Genomic DNA, 21,521 nt, shown 5'->3' with positions numbered 1-21,521 from the left:
TACAAATCTTTCAGTTTTCCAGCTCAGAGTTCAAATCTGCCAATTCCCCCCCCTACAGACCATAAAAGAACTTTTGTTTGAGCTTCTCTGCCTTAATCTTTAACCTTTGCAGAATAATAAACTAAGATTCTGGAGAATTTCCAGTAAACTATACAAAAGAATTAGAATGCTGTTTGTAAAAAAGTAGACAACTGTCTACGAGAGCAAAACAGAGCTAAGGATCTTGCAGATGACCAGGTCATACTGGCCTTGGTATACAGTTAATTGAGTTTCATTTTCTTGAGCTCTATTGGCCCCCACAAAAAAGTCTCCCAGTTTTCTCAGCTTGGGAAAAGATACAAAGTCTTGATTTAGTACATTTATCAGTTTAACATAGCATTGGTAAGCAATGAGAACTGCAAATAACAGTATACGCCAGTGAATAAAGCTTTTCTGCAATGAAGTTAGCTGAATATTCACCAGTCTCTTGACCTATACCAGCCTTCCCCAACCTGTGGCCCTCCAAATGTTTTGGACCAAAACTCCTATCAGGTCCAACCAGGATGGTCAATAGTCAAGGATGATGGAAGGAATGAAGGTGATGGGCACTGTATGACAGAGCTGTTAAAGGTACATAAAGGTTGGGAGGAGCAGAGAAAAATTATGAGACATCGTCTTGAGCTCCTTAAAAGCAAGGTGGTCAAGTACAATAAATAAGGGAAGGAACTATCTGAAAAACTGTTTTGAGAAACTGATACAAGTATACGCCTCAACAATAAATGGATAACTATCAAAGAGGTAAAGCGGAGGTTAACGGCAGTTATCTAACAGTTCTTTTGCAAAATAAATAAATAAATAAATAAATAAAAATCAATCATAAATTTAAGCCATGCAAAGGTTCCTTCCATGGAGACCTGTGTGCATTGGATTGTGGCCTACATCACCTTCCACAGAAGCAACTACTTGCAGCAAATACGTTTTAATAAATACGGAATACATCAAAGAATAAATGTACCAGAGTGTAGATTCATTAAGGAATTCCTCAATGACAGGTTATTAAATTAATTATTAAAAGGGCCACAAAAAGCAGCGTTGTTAAGTTAGACTTTTTCTTAACCCAATGCTATTTCCCCAAAAATCAAAATAAAAAAGATTTGGGAATATTTAACAAATACCTGTTTGGTACAAAAAGTTAGGGAGAGATATTACATACTGTTTTTATTCTTTCTAGTCATATCTCAACCATCTTGTCATGTTAATGCAACTAGCATAGCCTACATGTGGTCTTTCATTCAGATATTTCATTTAAAATACTAATATGCTTATTAATTGATCATTAACTGCAATAACATTCACGAGTTTCAGGAATCAACTACAGTATGTCGAATTCAGAGTAGGCCCACTGAAATCAGTAGTCATGACTAACTTAAGACCTCAGTAATTGCTAAGTAATGTAAATACAGTGGTGCCCCGCAAGACGAATGCCTCGCAAGACGAAAAACTCGCTAGACGAAAGGGTTTTTCGTTTTATGAGCTGCTTCGCAAGACGATTTTCCCTATGGGCTTGCTTCGCAAGATGGAAACGTCTTGCAAGTTTGTTTCCTTTTTCTTAACACTGTTAATACAGTTGCGACTTGACTTCGAGGAGCAACTCATAGAACGCGGTGTGGTAGCCTTTTTTGAGGTTTTTAAAGACTTTGGTGATTTTTGAAGCTTTTCCAAAACTTTCCTGACACTGTGCTTCGCAAGACGAAAAAAATCGCAAGACGACAAAACTCGCGGAACGAATTAATTTCGTCTTGCGAGGCACCACTGTAATATAGCTAAATACAAATATCACAAAGGTCCATATCGTTAAAGCTATGGTTTTCCCATACATCACTATGTATGGAAGTGAGAGCTGGACCATAAAGACTGATCGCCAAAGAATTGATGCTTTTGAATTATGGTGCTGGAGGAGACTCTTGAGAGTCCCATGGACTGCAAGAAGATCAAACCTATCCATTCTTAAGGAAATCAGCCCCGAGTGCTCACTGGAAGGACAGATCCTGAAGCTGAGGCTCCAATACTTTGGCCACCTCATGAGAAGAGAAGACTCCCTGGAAAAGACCCTGATGTTGGGAAAGATGGAGGGTACAAGGAGAAGGGGATGACAGAGGAAGAGATGGTTGGATAGTGTTCTCGAAGCTACCAGCATGAGTTTGACCAAACTGTGGGAGGCAGTGGAAGACAGGAGTGCCTGGCGTGCTCTGGTCCATGGGGTCACGAAGAGTTGGACGCGACTAAACATCAACAAAATACATATATCATGGACCTGACACAGCAACATCCTTCTTTATAGTCTAGCCCAGTCTTTACCAAACTGAGGCTGCCTGGGGCCAATGGAAGTTGTAATCCCAAACATCTGGAAAGTGCCAGGTTGGTGAAAACTTACCTAGCACAAGGCAAACATTGTTCTAGTCCAAAGAGGCTACCTGTGTGTTGTAAAAGTTTTCATCTCTCATAAAAAACACTAATTGGTCCTTGAAAGTACTGAATAGTGTAGGAATATTTTAATCAACCAAGTTTAGAGAGGGAAATGGCTATCAGTATTCCTCTGGTGGTCTTAGGTCTAGAGTTCAAGTAAAGAGACTATAATCCCAAATCCAGAAGATTAGACATACACATGATAAGTTTTGGGATTGCAGAATCCAATCCCACAAGGAGGAGAAAATATTCCTGAATAACAACCCAATCTTATACATGTTGACTTGCAAGTAAGCCCACAGAGTTCAATGGAACTTATCTTTAGAGAAAGGTGCCTAGAACTGAGGCCTTAGATCAGTAGACTGCACACTGGGAACAAAGACTTGGTTCCCCCAACCCAGGGGTCTGCAACCCGCGGCTCCGGAGCCGCATGCGGCTCTTTTACACCTTTGCTGCGGTTCCGGGGCGGATACTAGCAAGGGGAGGAGGCGCATTGTGCGCCCCGACACTCCCCACTGTGGCGAGCGCTGTACTGGCTGTGACGTTGCATGGGGGCGGTGCGTGCGTTAGTCACGCACCGTCCCGACGTCACCTTCACGCCCGCTGTCAGATCGTGGCTCCGGAGATATATTTGTTTTAAATGTCACAATGGTTTTGCGGCTCCCAGGTTTTTTTTTCTTCGGAAACGGGTCCAAGTGGCTCTTTTTGTCTTAAAGGTTGCAGACCCCTGCCCCAACCCAACCATCTCCCAGCTCATTCTTCCACTGATTTTGTTTAGCTGTTCACTTATTGAATCCGTGCTTACTTCTTAATAAAATAAACTAATAGGACACATGAGCAAGACTAGTAAAATCCTCACAAAATAAGTTTGTTGCCAACGTTTTATTAAAACACATGTTTTAGCTTTTTAGTGATTATACTATTCTATGAAAACTGCCTTTCATGATCTAGGGGGCCATGAGAAATGTGCCATTGTTATGATTAACCCAGCAATAACAATATTTAATAAAATACGGGTAGGCCACACATGACCCACCTTTTGCCTTAACAGTATCCATGGAGTTCTGCTTAAAATCCTTTTTTTAATAAATCAAATATTATTTTTGCTTTTCATTTTTAAAAATGGTTATTTGTTGCAACTAAAATTCTCAATTCAACAACAGAGTAAATCAATGGTTGTGTTGGCACGACGTAATAAGCAATATATACTCAAGCATCATGCACCCATATCCAGCCCCTTTGCTCCCACTTCACTTCTCTGTTCATGTAAGTTAGGAAACAAGACTGGAATCCAGTTACCCATGCCTTCCTGTTACAGTGGTGCCTCGCAAGACGAAATTAATCCGTTCCGCGAGTCTCTTCGTCTTGCGGTTTTCTCGTCTTGCGAAGCACGGCTATTAGCGGCTTAGCGGCTATTAGCGGCTTAGCGGCTTTAAGAAAAAGGAAACAAACTCGCAAGACGTTTCGTCTTGTGAAGCAAGCCCATAGGGAAATTCGTCTTGCGGCACGACTCAAAAAACGGAACACTCTTTCGTCTAGCAAGTTTTTCGTCTTGCGGGGCACCACTGTACTTGAATCTATAATTAATGGCTTCCAAACAATTTTAAATTGTGGTTTTGTACACTGGCTTGTCTGGAAGCCATTAACCTTTGTTTTGCCACTCATGTGAAGAAAGGAATAAAACAGCTACATGTGAGTGCCTGTAGCTTGTGCCCATCTTAGTGGTAAGTTGAAAGGATTGTGCAAAATCAGCCACAATCTTTCAGACACACAAATTATGAATAAAACACAATTACACTTACAGTATGTCACACCATCTCAACTTAATAAACACTTCAAATATAATCAGTTATAACATTGTAGCATTTAAACAAGTTCCCATGATAACAGGGGGGAGGGGAGAGAAACTTTTGTTTGTGTGCAAAACACAGAAAATACTTAAGCAAAACATTATCTTCTTTCATGGTTTCAGTTTATTGGTTTTCCACATGTTCCACAAAGCACCAGCAATGTTTTCCAATTAGTTATGTCAGTCCAGTTTTGCTAAGAGAGAACTATCATAATCATTACCACTCACACAAGGAAAATGTATAAATATGCAATATTCTAGAGCAGCACACTAAATGGTCACCTTACCAGTCACTTTAAAAAATAGTGTTCCCATTGTTTTTTCTTTTCGGTAAGGCATGGTACAGAAGCATAAAATATTTGGGACAAAGACACCCCCTTCCCTGCTGAAGCAGTCATTACATGAGAAGGGTGAATGAGTACACCATCATCAATCTTCTTCAGAACTGGAATCTTCTTCCTGATCAGAGAGCTCAGCAACAGGAAAACGCAGAATGGCAGCCACACCTGTTAGTTGTCCAAGCTGTTCCCCAGATACATGAAGACTGGAGAAGATGCGAACAGTGCCCATGTTGTCACGCACACTATCAACTAGCCGGACATAACGACTGCGTGCAGCCACATCCTGATGCCTAAAAAGTTCATCACTGATCAATAAGGTATCAATAGCCATGGCTTCATTGGCTTTTTCCACATGCTTGAGACCATAAAAAGCCCGGTCAGGCTCATGTTGTAGCATCTTGTAGAAATCATCTAAGGCTTTGACTTCACCAGCTGCTTTAGTATCAGCAAGTCGACTAGTCACAGCTGGGTCACACAGAGCTTCTTTTAATGCATATTTATGTCCAGAGGAAGAGTGTACCTAGAACAAAAAAAGAAAGAAAGAAAAGAAACAACTTCGATAATGACTTTTATTTCTCTTGAAAACTGAATTCCTTAAATTTGAGTTGTTTTCACGTCAGGTAAAGATTCTCAAATGCAAAAGCCCCTGGAGTTACAGAATTGTCTGTTGTGGTGAGACATGATGACTGACGATAATGATAGCTATTTACATCATTCAAGGAAGCTTTTATGTTCGGTTACTGGAAAGTTGTGAGATTACATCCTACCATTTGTAACTATGCCCTATGCTTAGTTTTGCTAGATGCGTTAAAAACAACAGTGCTACTGGTGACTTCCTCCTACAAATAAGGTTTTTTGAACAAATTTCAGTCACGCACATACCACAGAGTAAGGGTTGAGAATGCATGGCCCTTCAGATGTTGCCGGACTACACCTTCCATCACAAGCTGACCACTGGCAATGCTGGCTGGGCCTATAGTAGTTCAACAACATCTGGAAGGTGGCAGGTTCTCCAACACTGTTGCAGAGCATTTCACTTTTTACAACCATCAGAAGGACTGCCATGTTAAGCATGCTTACTAGTTTTAAGTCTAATTTAACTCAGGATAACTTTTGTGTAAACATATGTAGAATCATACACTACTTCACAAACTTTATGGCCCGCTAGGAAGAGTTCTTAATCACATCCTCGATATTAAGTGCAAGTAGCACAATAGGACAGAGTTTCATTAGCATGAGAATTTGCCTGAAAAAGCTCAAACGTTTCATGTTCATACAGGCATTTTTAAAATATAGAATAAAAAACTGGTATTTAATACTGCCCCTCTCCTTTCACATATATAGTTAAAGAATCTTAAATTTTGGGAAGGTTTCATTGGCATTTGCAGCATGCTTGCACCTCTTCTTTCCATAAGCTACATGCAGTTAGAAGTAAAGTTAAATAATACTTCTGATGGATTTACACACAACCCACCAGATTTTGTTCTTTTCGTTGAGCAGTATTTATTCAGCCATGCTTTAAAGCTGTTTTAAACTTATTACTTCTTATACCAAAAGTTTCAGCTCTGTCATGTATGCCTACAAGTACATTAATTTCCAGAGGACAGTGCATATAGTTTCAAAGATACTAAGTTTACAAAGTACAATACTGCATAGCAGAAATTAATAAATCTGAGCAATCTAATAATGCAATGCAACTTATATTAGCATGCATAAATATTACAGATTTATGTATCAAATAAATATTGAAGAGGGGTCTCCTTCCATCATTCATGACAGGGCTTTAGGCACAAACTGATTTTCTGGTTCTTTCAATCAATGTACACTAAATACAAGTTCCAAGGGAACTGGCATCAAAAAAGGGAAAGGTCTGGAGAAGTGATTATCAGTGCAATCTTACACATGTCAACTGAGAAAGTAAGTCTCAGTAAGGTCAATGGTGTTTATCCCCAGGTAAAGGGACACAGGACTGCAACCAAAGTAACAAGGTGAGATTGTATTAGACTGGCATCTGCAACTGATGTATATCAGCCAATTAAACATGCTTTTTTCATAAATAAGTTCCACAACAGCTAGTCAACTTACCTAAAAGTAACCATGCTTAGGGCTGAAGCCTTTAGAGGATGGGATTCAAAGCATCAGTCTTACAGATACTTATCCCAACTGGATGGGAAGCAAGCCTTCAAAGGACCTTAAAGGTAAAGGTACCCCTGCCCGTATGGGCCAGCCTTGACAGACTCTAGGGTTGTGCGCTCATCTCACTCTAGAGGCCGGGAGCCAGCGCTGTCCGCAGACACTTCCGGGTCACGTGGCCAGCGTGACAAGCTGCATCTGGCGAGCCAGTGCAGCACACGGAACGCCATTTACCTTCCTGCTGGTAAGCGGTCCCTATTTATCTACTTGCACCCGGGGGTGCTTTCGAACTGCTAGGTTGGCAGGCGCTGGGACCTAACGACGGGAGCGCACCCCGCCGCAGGGATTCGAACCGCCGACCATGCAATCGGCAAGTCCTAGGCGCTGAGGTTTTACCCACAGCGCCACCCGCGTCCCGTTTCAAAGGACCTTATCCCATTTATCTTGACAGGTCTACTTTAAATCTAATTGCCCAATCCAATGCATGTCTGTTCAGAAGCGAGCCCCATTAAATCAATGGTACTTACTCACAGATAAGGCCTGCATCTACATCCAACCCACAGCATTGAATCTGGGATGCCCAAGTTGGCTGAATAAGCATTTGTGAAAGGATTTGGATCCTATCTTTAAAAGACATCTGAAGGCAGCCCTGTTTAGGGAAGTTTTTAATATTTAATGCTGTACTGTTTTTAACACTTGATTGGGAGCCGCCCAGAGAGGCTGGGGAAACTCAGCCAGATGGGCGGGGTATAAATAATAAATTATTATTATTATTACCATTACTTAATACAAGTGACCATTATAGTACGGCCGTTAATGTACTGTGAACATTTTGTGTGTGTGTGGATGTCTTAGATGTAGTCACCTAGTTCTATGTAGACACGTGCTGATATTTCGCATGCTCTGGCAAACCACCTTTGCACACCTGCCAACTTATATATATATATAATCCATTCCACTATCAAATAACGATCACCCCTCCCTTGAACTTAAACGGAGCACGCTGCCTTGAGCTTTACCTGCAAAAACTTGGAGCGGTTCTCCAGCAACAGCTTGTTGTCCGTCTTCACAGCCTGCTGGAACATGTAATCGCAGAACTGCTCCCTCACGAAGCCCGGGCTGGCCACCAGCACGCACTTGACCACGTCGAAGTTGATGTGGCGCTGGATGGCCTGCGCCACCTGCTCGTAGAACCTCTCCAGCGCCCGGTCGTGCTGCGCGCAGCTGCCCTTCCGCTTCCGAGGGATGTTCACCTCCACCTTGGCCCGAGTCAGGGTCATGCTGGGCGTCACCAGGCAGACGTGCGCCAGCCCTTCCTGCATCACCACGGCCGCCACGTCGGCGCTCCAGGCCGGGTCGCAGGCCTGCTCGATCCTGTCGAGGACCACGCTGTCCCACTGCTTCTTGGCCAGCGTGAACTGGCGGTTGGGCTCCAGCTCGATGGTGTGGTAGGCGCCCATCTTGACGTACTCGTTCTCCTGGATGTTGGTGCCTTTGACGCGCAGCTGGCACGCCTGCGAGTCGAAGTCGATGGTCTCCACGCACAGCGTCAGGGTGGTGCGCACCCGGTTGCTGCCCACGCTGCCCGTGGCCGACTCCGTCTGCACCTTGCGGATGGTGGAGGCCCGCAGGCTGTCCCCGACCTGAAGCAGGTTGTAGGCGTGCCACATGTCCTCGGCCTCCTCGGGGATGAGCGTCACCTGCCCGGCGTTGTCCTTCTCGATGTCCTTCCGCACCAGCTTCATCCTGCCGGCGCCTCAGGGGGCAGGCGGGCGGCCCTGCCGCACCCGCCGCTCAAGCCCCGGGAAGAGGGGAACACGCCAGGCCGCCGCCTCAGAGGCCTGGTTCCTCTCAGTGAGTGAAAAGGATGAGGGGGGTCAGCTATTCATGACTGGGCTGCCGAGGGCGAGGCCTCCCGATGCGGCGTGTGAGAGAAAATTCCCCTCAGTGACCCATCCCTTCAGCATCGGCGGCCCAACAGCCGCGCTCCGGCCGCTTCTCCCCTGCGCCTGCGCGCCCGCCGGGTCCTGATAGGCCAAGAGTCGGCGGCTTTTCCTCCTCCCCTCCCTCCGAGCACGCGCGTTGGCGTCACTGCGCTCCCGCCGCCTTGGGAGCGCTTGCGCCGTGCTCCTCGCGTCGCGTCATCCGGCAGAGGGAAGCCGCCGGCTGGCAAGGCGGCCGGACGTTCCGCCAGCCGCGCCCCGCGGCGCATGCGCGGAGCGGCCGGCCGGCTCTGCCCGGGAATCGCGGTCGCAGCAGAGTTGGGAGCGGCTCGCTGACTTTGTGCTATACAGCGCATGCGCATCGTTTGCCCTCCGCCGCGCAAGTTGCTGGTTTAAATAGTTTAAGAGGGAATAGCCTCTTCTAGGAAATGCGCTCGAGCTGCGTGACACTGCGAGTTTTTGCTCGCCCACAAGGCGAATAGATCCCGTTACATGCAATGGAGTTTATTCTTGCCTCATAATTTCCAGAAAGACTTTGTTTCTGCAGTGCATACATTCCTGGGAGTAAGCCCTATTCAGTTAGAATTGCTTGCGCGCAAATATGCACAGGAGAAGCGGGCTATGCCCCCCCTCTTCCCAAAAATATGATTAAAATAAGGTGTTTTTCAGCTGTTAGGCACTTCTCCTGGCATAGCTGGTTCTTAAACCATAGCTGTCAACTTTTCCATTTTCTTGCGAGGAATCCTATTCGGAATAAGGGAATTTCCTTTAAAAAAAGGGAAACGTTGACAGTTATGTTTTAGAACTATTGTACATTCCCAGCTCCTGATTTCTTGCTTTAACAGCCCCCGAACAGCAAAACATTTAAATGGAGCTGGTAATACTCTGGCTTAAGTGCCGCTGGATGCTTAAAGACTGGTATTTAATAAGGGATTGCCGCTGCTCATGCATGCACGTTTTTCACAGCGTCCACGTTACTTTGATAGCATCAGACTGTTAGACCATATTCCCCCTCATCCTTTCTATGGAAAATCCATAAAAAACTCAAAACTGGTTTCCAGTATCCCGTTTGCCATATTTAAATGATCTGTTAACCGCTGGTCTGGAAAAACTGGCTGCATACACACCATGCATTTAAAGCACATTGCTTCCCCCACAGAATTGTGGGAATTGTAGTTTACCCACCACAGAGCTACAATTCGCAGCACCCTTAACAAACTACAATTTGGTAGGGGGCAGAAGCCATGTGCTTTAAATGTATGTTATATGCACAGCAACCCTATGCTTTGCACCATCTTTCCAGTGTGCTCAGATCCTGCTTGTGGGAAGAGATGACATTAGTAGGAAACCTGCTGAACCACTGAGGCAGAGCCACTGTTTCTGCATAGTGCCTTGCTTGCCATATAAAGGCAATAGAAACAGCCAATCTTAAGCATCCTGTGCTATAAATTACCGATATAAATTACTCTGAAAGCAAAAACTGTAGCTCTATGTGAATCTCAGTGTGCTTCCTGACTTGCTTTTTGCTAGTGGGATTCCACGCATAACCGCAAATTCAGGTTGTGCATTTAAAATAGATTTGGGCTCTTGCACAACGGACCCTGTTTCAAAAAAATTAAAAACAGACATTTGCAGCAATGAATGCATGAGAAAGTGTGGGAAGACAGGTAGTTGAGGCAACATCATATAACCTCCCCACAAACTTTGTGCAAACAAATCAGGATCAGTGCCCAGTAAACAGGTAGTCTGCAAGTGATTTCATTCTAACTCTTAGAATGGTGCAATCAACAATCTGTGATAAAAACTAACTAAATAAGTAAAAAATTTTGCAGGACTAGCCCTCCTGTTCAAGGTAATAGATTAGGTTTCTGATCTACTTTGTAACCCAGAAAATTGTGGTTGTTTTTTTTTATAAGAAGTGGGTTATGCAGTCTTCAGTTGAAGATGTTCAGTTGACCCTTGTGCAATGTTCAGAAAATGATTAGGAAATACTTTTGCAATAACTTTGGTTTATTTATTAGGAAAACCAGCTATGCAAAAGAGGACTCAGCTGAAAACAACAGTCTCAAAATATATTAGTAATTGGTTTCATTGCAAGTCATTGTTTTTTAGTTCTAAGAACATTTGAATAGAAAATGATGTGCCTTAACATCTTTTCTTTTTAAAAACAGGTAATAAACAGTGAAGCTATTCCACTGCAGCATATGGCAGCCCCTTTGTTCACCACTTTTTATTATAACTCCTAGTCTGACAAATATTTAAATTGATGGCATTATTTTACAGCTGTAACGTCAGCCATTTCAAAAGCCATTTTTGTCATTTAGCTTACTTTTTTTAAAAACAAACAAACAGCTTTTAAAGGCAGAAGTAGAGGATCGTGTTTTCAAAACAATAATAGTACTGAGGCTTAATATGAAATACTATTGCCATTATTATGGAGATACATCATGATATTATCTCAATTGAAACCCAAACTTGGAAACAATTGCTGGAGGGAGAAATAGCAACAAATTATTAGACTATTCTTTTGTTATACAGTATAGGAATAGAAAATACTTGATAAGTAGCAAATAAGATAGGAAAGGAGATTGTCGAGAAACAGATGGTCTTACGGTAGAAATTTGTAACATTTTCTGCAGTTCAGCCACCTATACTTCTTAAAACAAGTCTGGGGGTGCAAAGGCGCTCATAATTCTAGGAAGTCAGTGAATGTTATAAATTAATGAATGTCAGAATTTAGCTAAAACTTGGGATATTGAAGGGAATATACAGGCTTCAGCAATTCTCCTACAAACTAGCCTGGCCAGACTAGATGAATGCAAGCTGCCAGACAGGTGACTGGGAGAGGCTGCTGGGACCATATAATAACAGTTCTAAAGGACCTACATTGGCTCCCAGTATGTTTCTGAGCACAATTCAAAGTGTTGGTGCTGACCTTTAAAGGCTTCTGCCCTGTATACCTGAAGGAGCATCTCCACCCCCATTGTTCAGCTCAGAGATCCAGTTATGAAGGCCTTCTGGCAGCTCTCTCATTGCGAGAAGTGAAGTTACAAGAAACCAGGCAGAGGGCCTTCTTGGTTGTGGTGCCCGCCCTGTGGAATGCCCTCCCATCAGATGTCAAAAGAGATAATCATTTATGCAACCTTCCGTAGACATCTGAAGGCAGCCCTGTATCGGGAAGCTTTTAATGTCTGATGTATCGTGTGTTTTTTGTATTCTGTTGGAAGTGGTTAGGACAACCCATTCTGATGGGTGGGGTACAAGTAATAAATTATGATGGTGATGAAACAATGGTGAGTCATCAACACATTGAAGAAATAACCCTGAGTCTGAGTCTGTGCAAAATGGGGGTTGCCATTACCGGGTGTGTGTGGTGCCAAACAGGAAAAATGTGTCCCTTTTGAAACAGGTTTGGAGAAGGGGAGGGGCCACTTAGCAAAGGTTCTTGGGAGGGAGAAAGATGGTGCTAGAACTGGAGGCAGAGGGCATGTGGGGCAGAACCATCTTACCAGGCTGGGTTAGAGGCACAGTAATGGTGTGCAAAATGCCTTGGACCCCAATGCTATGCTGCTATGGGGAACAAGCCCCTCTTGAGATATAATGCTGTGAATTCTCTTCCTCCACCTAGACCCAGGTGTATATAGGTGTAAAATAAATCATACATCTTAAAACACTACCATTTCTGACAGGCCTGAATTCCCAATGGAAACATGGCCCTGGGTAAATGTCTGGAACCCCCTGGAATCTCGCTACTGCTCAGCAACGTCTGGGGGTGGCATGCAACCTCTGCAACAATATGCTATTTCAGTACAGAAAAACACAGATTTTCATCACCTGTAGCTCAGTTCTTCACATGCACAGGGAAAAGGGAAATAAATATTCTGAGAAAGATACCAAGTCGATGAGCCTACGTTAAAAAGAAAGATTTGGAGAACTTTAAATAAAATCCTCAAAAATGCCAAATAGCTGATTTCTACTGGACTATAATTTTGGCCTAATAAAAGACACAATGGGGCTTCTGTATTTGGGATCAGAATTTGGCCTTAAGAAAAAAGTTTCATTTATGTCTGCTGTGTACCCTTTCCTGTTCAGTCACATTTGAAAATCTTTAAAGTTCATGTTTATATTTTGCTTAGCATCGGTTCAGAAACTACCATGGCAAGTGTGCAGAATTATCCTGCAAATCCTTAACTTTTATATTCTGTTTGGTTTTCAAAAAGGGGAAGGAAAATTGGAAGGCAGTGACCCTATCAGGCCTATAGCTCAATCCTTAGACATATTTGACCGGCTTTCTATGAAGCATTCTTAGATCTGTAATCTTAGCTTCAACTCTTGTTCAGTTAGATGTTGGCAATGGCTATGATGTTGCTGTTGAGCTGATGGTCTGATAAGAGCTGGCTTTTATCAGATTTTGTCTTTCAGTATAATCAACAAGGGTATCTTGCTCTATACTTCCTTTACCCTATATCCATCTCTTACTCAGTATGTTTAAGCTACATCAGTTTTGGTTCTGCATATAAGGAACGTAAAAACTGAACCCAGGCAAAGCATCAGTTGGGGGGGGAGAGAAAACAAACAAGCAAAAAATTAACCTGAAGGTCAATTCATACTTTTGTTCATCAGTTGAAGACACGACACCAGCCTAAATTTCTGTATTCACATTATGTTAAACATTATCTGGTAAACAGTTTAGACATCCAGCTTGCAAGTTATCAAGAACTGGCGAATCAAGTGATGAGAAGGGCGTGACATGCGGCAGCCCACACTTTTTAGACGTTCACAATTCTTAGAAATTCTAACTTCCATCCTGTCTTCAACAATGACATAAATGGATACTACAGTGGTACCTCGGGTTACATGCACTTCAGGTTACATATGCTTCAGGTTACAGACTCCACTAACCCCGAAATATTACCTCAGGTTAAGAACTTTGCTTCAGGATGAGAACAGAAATCGTGCTCCGGCGGTGTGGCAGCAGTAGGAGGCCCCATTAGCTAAAGTGTTGCTTGAGGTTAAGAACAGTTTCAGGTTAAGAACAGACCTCCAGAACGAATTAAGTACTTAATCCGAGGTACCACTGTATACTGAAGAGGAAAATAACCAACCACCTAAAGCAATAATGGAATATTCCACCCTGTGTTTACTCTCTGCTATCTTCCAGGAGCCTAATGACCAACAATCTATGCACTGACTATATGCTGCTGTACAGGTCCAATACTTCCTTTCAACCAAGTGGCCTACCTTTGTATTTAGATGTTAAGCTCAGAGAGCTCAGAGTAAATTCAACAGTAAATTATTCAACTACTAGTGGCTGGAAGGTGTTGCAGAGCTTGTTGAAAAAGAAATCCAGAAATGGAGTAACAAAACAGTTCATTATCTGTATGAAAAACATCCTTAAACATCGCCAACACCGTGTATAGGAAGGAGAATAGTACCATGCTATAATTTCTGGATGTTATAATAATATGACTTGTGCTGCCATTGCTTGGTAAGCTGGGATCACTATAATCAGGCATTGCTGCAACTGCAGTGCACATTTCCAAAGAACAACCCCCCAAAGCAAAGACAAAAAGTTGAAAATTTAAACCACTCATCCCAGAGTTGTCTCATTAAAAATAAATAAAACCAGCCTGTCGAAAGTGAGTTACAAACTAGAACCAAACATTACAAAAGACACAAGCAACAGAAAATAATATTTTCATTTCCCCTTGGGGTGATTACTATAAGATTTCCTGGCTACTCTCAGCCTTTGTCAATGTGATGTTCCCCTCCCCACTATTTTTTTTTTTTTTTTTGCTTCGCCCACATACTTCAGCAAAACCATCCCTCCGAGACCCACAAAGCATCGAGCAATTGCAATTGTGTTCAGTTCCTCTCCCACCCCCACTTCCATTTCCATTTCCTCCCATTCCACCACCCCAAAACAGAAAATGGTTTGTGTCAGGAAAAGCTGAACTCCCCTGAGTCTATGGTGCTCTAAGAAATCCTCGAGAACACGGAATCCTGAAATGGAAACACCACATGTTTCCTTGGCAGTGTTATGCTAAATAAAAAAATCCTTCCAGTAGCACCTTTAAGACCAACTAAGTTAGTTCTTGGTATGAGCTTTCGTGTGCAAGCACACTTCTTCAGATACACATTCTTCAGTGTATCTGAAGAAGTGTGCTTGCACACGAAAGCTCATACCAAGAACTAACTTAGTTGGTCTTAAAGGTGCTACTGGAAGGATTTTTTTATTTTGACTATGGCAGACCAACACGGCTACCCATCTGTAAGTGTTATGCTAAGTAAGAGTATATCAGCTCCCTTATCTCCTGTGCAGTTAAGGGGGCGCAATTTGCTTCACTGTCCAAAATGATTTGCAAAAGTGAAAACCAAGCTTGCACAACAGTACATTTCAACCCGGTCACCCTTTCCTTGCTTGCCTAGTTCTATGATTTCTTATTTCCCACTTTCCTCTTTCTTTGCACCTTTCTGTTTAGTTTTAAGGCTTCTGTCAGCCAAAATCACTGAATCGCTGGTTGTAAAGTTGACTTAAAACTCGGGGTGGGGTGTGTGTGGAATTGGCTGAAAAGCAGACAGACCGAAAGAAGTGGAAATGACGAATTGCTCAATTCTGGGGGAAATCCAAAAGCAGAAGGAGAGTTGGGCAGATGCGAAGCCTTCGGAAAGAAGAGAAAGATGTTCTCACCTGTCAGTACCAAGCAGGGGACAGCGACACCTGGAATGCTGCCGCTGGGACAGGAGCCCATGGTTGCAATTGCAAAAGGAACCCGTGCAGGGGGAAAATAAGAAAGAAACGAGGCAACCTTGTTAGCAACAGGGGTTCTCTTGCTCGGCTTATAACTTCACAGTCCTGTTGCTGCTGCCGCTGCCGCTGCCGCTCTTGCTTCTGGTCCCTTCTGCATTAGCAGCAGCAGCGGCGGCAGCCCAGCCAGGCATTTCCTGTTTGTTGTTCAAGCCCTTTAAGTTTCTTTCCCCCTACACATCAAGATGAATTGCACCCCCCTCTCCCCAGCCCCCCTCCCTCTCCTGCTCCAAGTGGGCTCTGAGCCTTTGAAACCCCCACGTGGCTGGATCCCGGAGCTCAGAGACATGTACAAATAAAGTCAGATCTTTAACAGCTCGTGTTTAGGCTGAAGTCGGCAGGCTGCGAAGCAAACCTTAAAGGGACATCTGCATGCTTATAATTAATGGGTGTCTCCAGCTACCAGCCAGCTTCTACCAAATGCTGACAGTGAGAAGGCAGGTTTTGGGAACAACCTCTTCTCTCTCCCTCTCTCTCTCTCCCTCCACCCCCACCTTTCTTCCCAAACAGCGGTCCTAAATAATACTCTCTTCTTTGCAAGACTGCAGAGGTCCCTATTAAGTGTGTGTGTCAAATTCAGATTTCAAGACACTTCCACGCTGAAGCTGCCCTTTGTGGGTCTAATTTTTCCTCCACTTACATCACTCTTTAAAAATGTTTCTGTTCTGTATATACAGGCGGTGGCAGTGGCGGAGACTGCAAATTCTCTCATGCAATTTGTATTTAAGATTAACACCTACTGCTTATTTGGATCATTCATGTTACCATAAATTGCTCTACAGGCCTTGTCACATACAGTTTTAAATCTGCAGTCAAGCTGCTATCTTTCAGCCTCAGTTACCCTAGCTGTAAATTGGGAAAAACAGAGACAGTTCTCAGAGAGCTATAGTAAGACCAAGTAAAGTGCTATATCATTAATGAAAATTCTAGTCTCCTGTTTGGTTACTATCCCACCCCCACCCCCCATGACAGCCCATATATTCTGAATTGTTCAGTGACCAGCAATGTTCAATCCACTTCTGTACCAATTTGTCATTCTGATTTTGCCATAGTATTGCTTCAGTGTTCTTTGACAGCTTGGAGTCCCTGCACAGCCTAGAATGAAAAACACACTAGTGTTTGTGAAGGTGGCACCCTCTTGGCAGAGAGATGGGCAGAGAGGTGTGATTTGCCTTCAGATGAAGTGCCTTGGGATTAAGGAACCAACCAAAACAGCAAGCAGGCTTCTGAACTGTCCAGATCTATTCCTGAGGCTAGATGTGAGGAAGAAGTCTGGTGAACTAAAAAACTTGCTAACTATTGTGTGACATTTTTGTTGGACCTAATAAAGATATGGGCCAACTATGGATTTTGGGGTGGGGGTGGAGTCCCTTATGGATCAACACAGCTGTCTTTTTCAGAATCTTTGCCTGAAAATCTGGCACATGGATAGTCTGTTTATGCACTTCCAATATGTACTGCTTGTATACTGTATCCGTAAATAATTCAAAACAAGCAACGTAGTCCTTCTTACCACTGGGGATTGTGGATCACATAGCTCTGGAACCTTGGAAAGTAACTGAGCAGGTGTGTGCAGCAGGATGGAGTGAATCACAGCAGTCAACATAAATTTGAGCATCCTTGAGAAACCAAGCAAGTAAGGCACTTGAGGAAGAACCCCAAATAAAAGTGAAGGAGAATAGGGGGGGTTAAAGAGAAGGGTGAACATCTAGCTAGAGAGATTCCAGTTGTGCCTGGCTGAGGAATTCCAGGAGGTGGATCAGCAACTGATAGGCTTGGACTGTGGAATATTACAGGCAGTATCTAATCAGGAGACTGCCAACAGTGGTGGGAATGCAAAGGTGGTGGAAGAATCCCAAGAAATGGAAGCTGCTAGGAAATCAAAGTACAGGAAGAGATAAATGATTAGCAGCCCACTCGTTAAGGGAATAGCATGGAAGAAGGGACCAGCTGACCAGAAATGGGTGACTTGTGGCCCTCCATATGTTGTTGGATTCACACCCAACAACTCTGGCTAGGATGCCCAGTGGTCAGGGACAATGGGGATTATAGTCTAGCAACATCTGGAGAGCCACAAGTTCTGAGCTACAGACTGCAGACCTGGCTGAAGAAAGAGACCACATAGAATTTTTTTTTTTTTTAATCCAGTTGTTTCCTCTGAGTATTTTAGTGGGTGGGATCAGTTCCCTAAAACTCATGTATACTGGCAGGTGCCTAGGGTGATATCCAGTGTCAGTCATACTCAGAGCAAACCCTCTGAAATGAATGGACTTAAATAACTTAAGTCAATTGATTTCAGTTGCGCATTTCTGAACAGAACTGAGCTGGTATCTCGCCTTCGTGTAATCATGAATTTTGCAAGAATAATGAGACCCAAAGCCTATCTTCCTCAGCAGAGACCCTTGCCCCTTTAGGGACTGGGACAATGGAGAGAAAATGAGTTTACTTGCAGCTGCTTGGACAGAATGGACTTGGTCTGCTAGTCGGGCACAGCATACCCCAGGGCAAGGAATTGTTCAAGGCTTTAGATTGACTTTCCTCATCCTGGCACATGTCAGAGGTTTGGGACTGCAACCTCCATCATTTGTGACTATGCTGGTAGGAGCTGATAGGAGTTGTAGCTGAAACATCTGGGGGACACACCGGTTTTTGAGAAGGCTGCCTTAGATCTACAGCTGGTTTTAGGGTATGAGTTAGATTGGCTTGGGAATCAGTTCAGGAGCAGCAGGAGAAAGAAAGAGGTACCCTTTTCGGAGTAGGTGAGAGGAGTCCTGTGATTTTGGGGCATATGGAGATGCCTGCTGCGACGCATGATGGAAGACCTTGGCAAAGACCACTTCACTGAGAATGTGATTGGAATTTTTAGATGATTATGATGGAAATGTAGCCAGAGATCATTTGCCAAGCATCAGGAATCACACACAAGCATACAACAATTCTATTCAGCCAAAGGACAAAAGTGAAGAGAAGCCAAAGCTCATCAAGGGAATAGTACTGGGTGAACACAACCCTTCCCCACCCGATTTAAATGGGGTATGTTAGAATCATCATAAACTGACATTTGAGACAAACGAGAAGTTATCGACTGGAACAAAGATACATTTCAGGGGACTGGCGATAGCAAAAGCCTGGGAGGGGGAATATGCATTTGCCTCAAAAACCGACCACAAAGGATTTTGCTGGCACCCTTTTGAGATATTTGTGCCAGTGTGGAGTAATTTACTCTGCATGGGGAAATGTGTTTGGATGGTGGTGCTCAATGCTCCCAGCAATAGAGCACTGGGATGCCTAGGAATTGCAAGCTTTAGCTTGCCAAATGTTTTGCCTTTGGGGGCAGCAGGAAAAAAAGGGGGGTTGGCACAGATATTTAGGGCTCTCGGTAGTAAGAGAGAATGTCTACACTTTGCTGTAACCACATTGGTAAATTCATTGATGTTAGACAATACATTAAATAATGGACCTAGAACAGAGAAAGGGGCAGGGAACGAAGCACTGCAGTAAGTCTCATGCAGCCTTTCTCTACAGCTTCCATGCCTGATCAGTTATAGCAGGTTGGGGGAAGGGGTTGCTTACATGTCTGGGGAAGGGGGACAGGCAGGGCAAGTCATAACTGCTGCCTTAGCTCCTGCTGCTTTGGGAGATTTAAGGATATATGATTTATTAACTTTCTCCAGCTTTGAATGTAAGAAACCTAAATATAACAAAGACACCCTAAGTCTCCAGATCTCTCTCATCTAAAAGTAATTAAACAGGGCAGTGCTATCCTTGGGCTTAACAATACATTGCCCAGAGCCATTTGAAGAATCAACTTGAGAATATAGTGTTTGAAACCCAGATCTTATCCAGCATTACCCACAGTTGCCAGGGCTGGCTCTAGAGGATGATAGGGTTGGGCATGTGCCAGGACCCCAAAACCCACAGTGAGCCCACTGCCTTCAGAGTGCTGTTTCCACTTTGCACAGGTTGTTCAAGGAGATCAGATACAGCTTCAGAGAGTTCTCAGTTTGCAACTTCTTTCACCTTAAAGGTAAAAGTAAAGGTACCCCTGACCATTAGGTCCAGTCGTGGACGACTCTGGGGTTTCGGCGCTCATCTCGCTTTACTGGCTGAGGGAGCCAGCATTTGTCTGCAGACAGCTTCCGGGTCATGTGGCCAGCATGACTAAGCCATTTCTGGCAAACCAGAGCAGTGCATGGAAACGGCGTTTACCTTCCCGCCGGAGCGGTACATATTTATCTACTTGCACTTTGACATGCTTTTGAACTGCTAGGTTGGCAGGAGCAGGGACCGAACAATGGGAGCTCATCCTGTTGTGGGGATTTGAACCTTCTGATCAGCAAGCCCTAGGCTCTGTGGTTTAGACCACAGCGCCACCCATGTCTCAGCTTAGGGCCCCCCAAACCCTGAAGTCAGTAGAGATAGTTGCTCTTATTCTGACATGCTTTGCAGTGTGGACAAAAGCAAAAACCAAAACTTAACTCAACTCAGTATACAGATTTTAGATTCCTTTTCAGGGTCCTTTAAACCCTTCCTCTTGGAAATTCTCCATATATTCTGCTAGCATTAAACTCCTAAGCTGTTATCATGTTCTGGCCATTTTTAAATGTTTGCTTCACAATGTTAGCTCTCTAGTTTGCAATTCTCTCTCCCCCACCCAAACTTTCTCTATACAGTCCTTTCTCTAATCACTTTCCTTTCAAAGTGCCTCTTTTGCAGTTCAGCTTTTGATCTCATTGTATTATTGTTTGCAAAACAGTAGGAGCTAAGAGCACATCTTTTTGCAGCGCTGCAAAAGCATGCAGCTCAAACCAGACTTATCTCAAATATTTGGAGATATTGGGATTAGTAATGACTCTCTTCACCCACACCCTCCTGAGCTGGAGCCAGGATTTTGGCGAATAATCGGAAGTTCATGGAATTTTCCTCTTCTCCTTTGAGGGTAATAAAAAACGGCTGCTAATGACTGCAAGCACTAGTTAAAATGTAGCTGCTATTTCGGTCTTGGATTTTGTGAGAACATGTTGAACCTACTTTCTCTATGTCAGTGCTCCAAAAGAGGCAATTTTCAGGAATCTGCAACTATTTAAGACTAAATTGCAATACCCTGCCAGAAGGTACAGAGAAATGAATGCTCTTACGTCTATCCATATTCATTCAGGGCTGTCAGATCATTCCAAGACTGGGGGAAATTGCCCATTGTTAATATACATGCAATATTTGGTTTAAAAATCAGTACGTAGCATTGATGTTTTTTTTTTTTTTAAACTGTTTTAGGAATTATGGTTAGCTATTCATTAACCCTAAACCCAGACTGTGCATTCAGCTTGTGAATATTTGTGGCTTGATGACATTGATTTGAAGTATCGTAGAATTGTAGAGCCAAAGTAAACATGGTGTGTGTTCCCCCTGACCCCAAATTGACAAACCACAATAAAAATAGATTTTTTGGCTTATAGAAATATGCATAATGGACAGGGAGAGAAATACCAGAGCCTGGAATCATAGATTGAGCTATCTAGGGGTGCTAACTTGAACAAAATATTGGGGGGGACTCAGGTAAGCCCCGCTACACATAACTGATCACAAGACATGGCACACATGCACCATTTGAGTGTCAGTGCCTATCAACTTGGGGGGGTTGCTGGCCCCCTCAAATATATTATTGGGGGGGGGGGGCGAAGGGAGCTCAGACCCTAGGAGTTGGCTCCCAAGGAGCTATCCATTCAATGAAGGCAAATGGTGGGAGAACTTAGGGCAGACATTAGGGAAGGGCTGTAACTCAATGGCAGAGCATCTGCACTGCATGAAGAAGGTCCTAGAAAGGAACTCCTTTAGCATCCTAAAGGTTCCAACATCTGAGGCCTTTTCACTGTGAAAAAAGCCATGGAGGGTCAGGGGTGGCATGATAGAGGGGTATAGAATCATGTGTGGTGTGGAGTAAATGGAGAGAGAGAAACTGAAGCTGGCTGTTGGAAGATCCAAGATAAAGAATGTCCTTTTTC

General features: G+C 43.6%; 2 protein-coding genes across 2 annotated transcripts in view; both read right to left on the bottom strand.

Moving 5' to 3' along the window:
• ITGA1 (integrin subunit alpha 1) overlaps positions 1-15,689 on the bottom strand; it is a 70,708-nt gene extending 55,019 nt beyond the window's left edge. Inside the window, exon 1 of the mRNA XM_080972352.1 lies at positions 15,403-15,689. Within this exon, the coding sequence (XP_080828478.1) occupies positions 15,403-15,463 (61 nt within the window). The 5' untranslated portion in view covers positions 15,464-15,689. The remainder of the gene's footprint in view (positions 1-15,402) is intronic.
• Positions 3,313-8,828, bottom strand: PELO (pelota mRNA surveillance and ribosome rescue factor). Its single transcript, XM_080972995.1, has 3 exons — positions 7,788-8,828; positions 3,973-5,155; positions 3,313-3,801 (listed from the first exon to the last, which is right to left on the bottom strand). Exons 1-2 carry the CDS (start codon positions 8,511-8,513, stop codon positions 4,724-4,726), a joined length of 1,158 nt encoding a protein of 385 aa, XP_080829121.1. The 5' UTR covers positions 8,514-8,828; the 3' UTR covers positions 3,313-3,801; positions 3,973-4,723.
• Positions 15,690-21,521: the final 5,832 nt, after the last annotated feature.

This window comes from Podarcis pityusensis (assembly GCF_964106645.2).
Source record: "Podarcis pityusensis genome assembly, chromosome: 11".
NCBI classification, from domain to species: Eukaryota; Metazoa; Chordata; class Lepidosauria; order Squamata; family Lacertidae; genus Podarcis; species Podarcis pityusensis.
Note: the sequence above shows the minus strand (reverse complement) of the source record. Positions and strands in the feature narration are given on the sequence as shown.

What these genes read in the sequence shown, in the direction of transcription:
- PELO (XM_080972995.1), bottom strand. Translation starts at nt 8,513, where the DNA reads ATGAAGCTGGTGCGGAAGGACATCGAGAAGGACAACGCCGGGCAGGTG. An exon ending in ACCGCTCCAAGTTTTTGCAG is followed by an intron (nt 5,156 to 7,787) that starts GTAAAGCTCAAG and finishes TTTTTGTTCTAG; the next exon opens with GTACACTCTTCCTCTGGACA.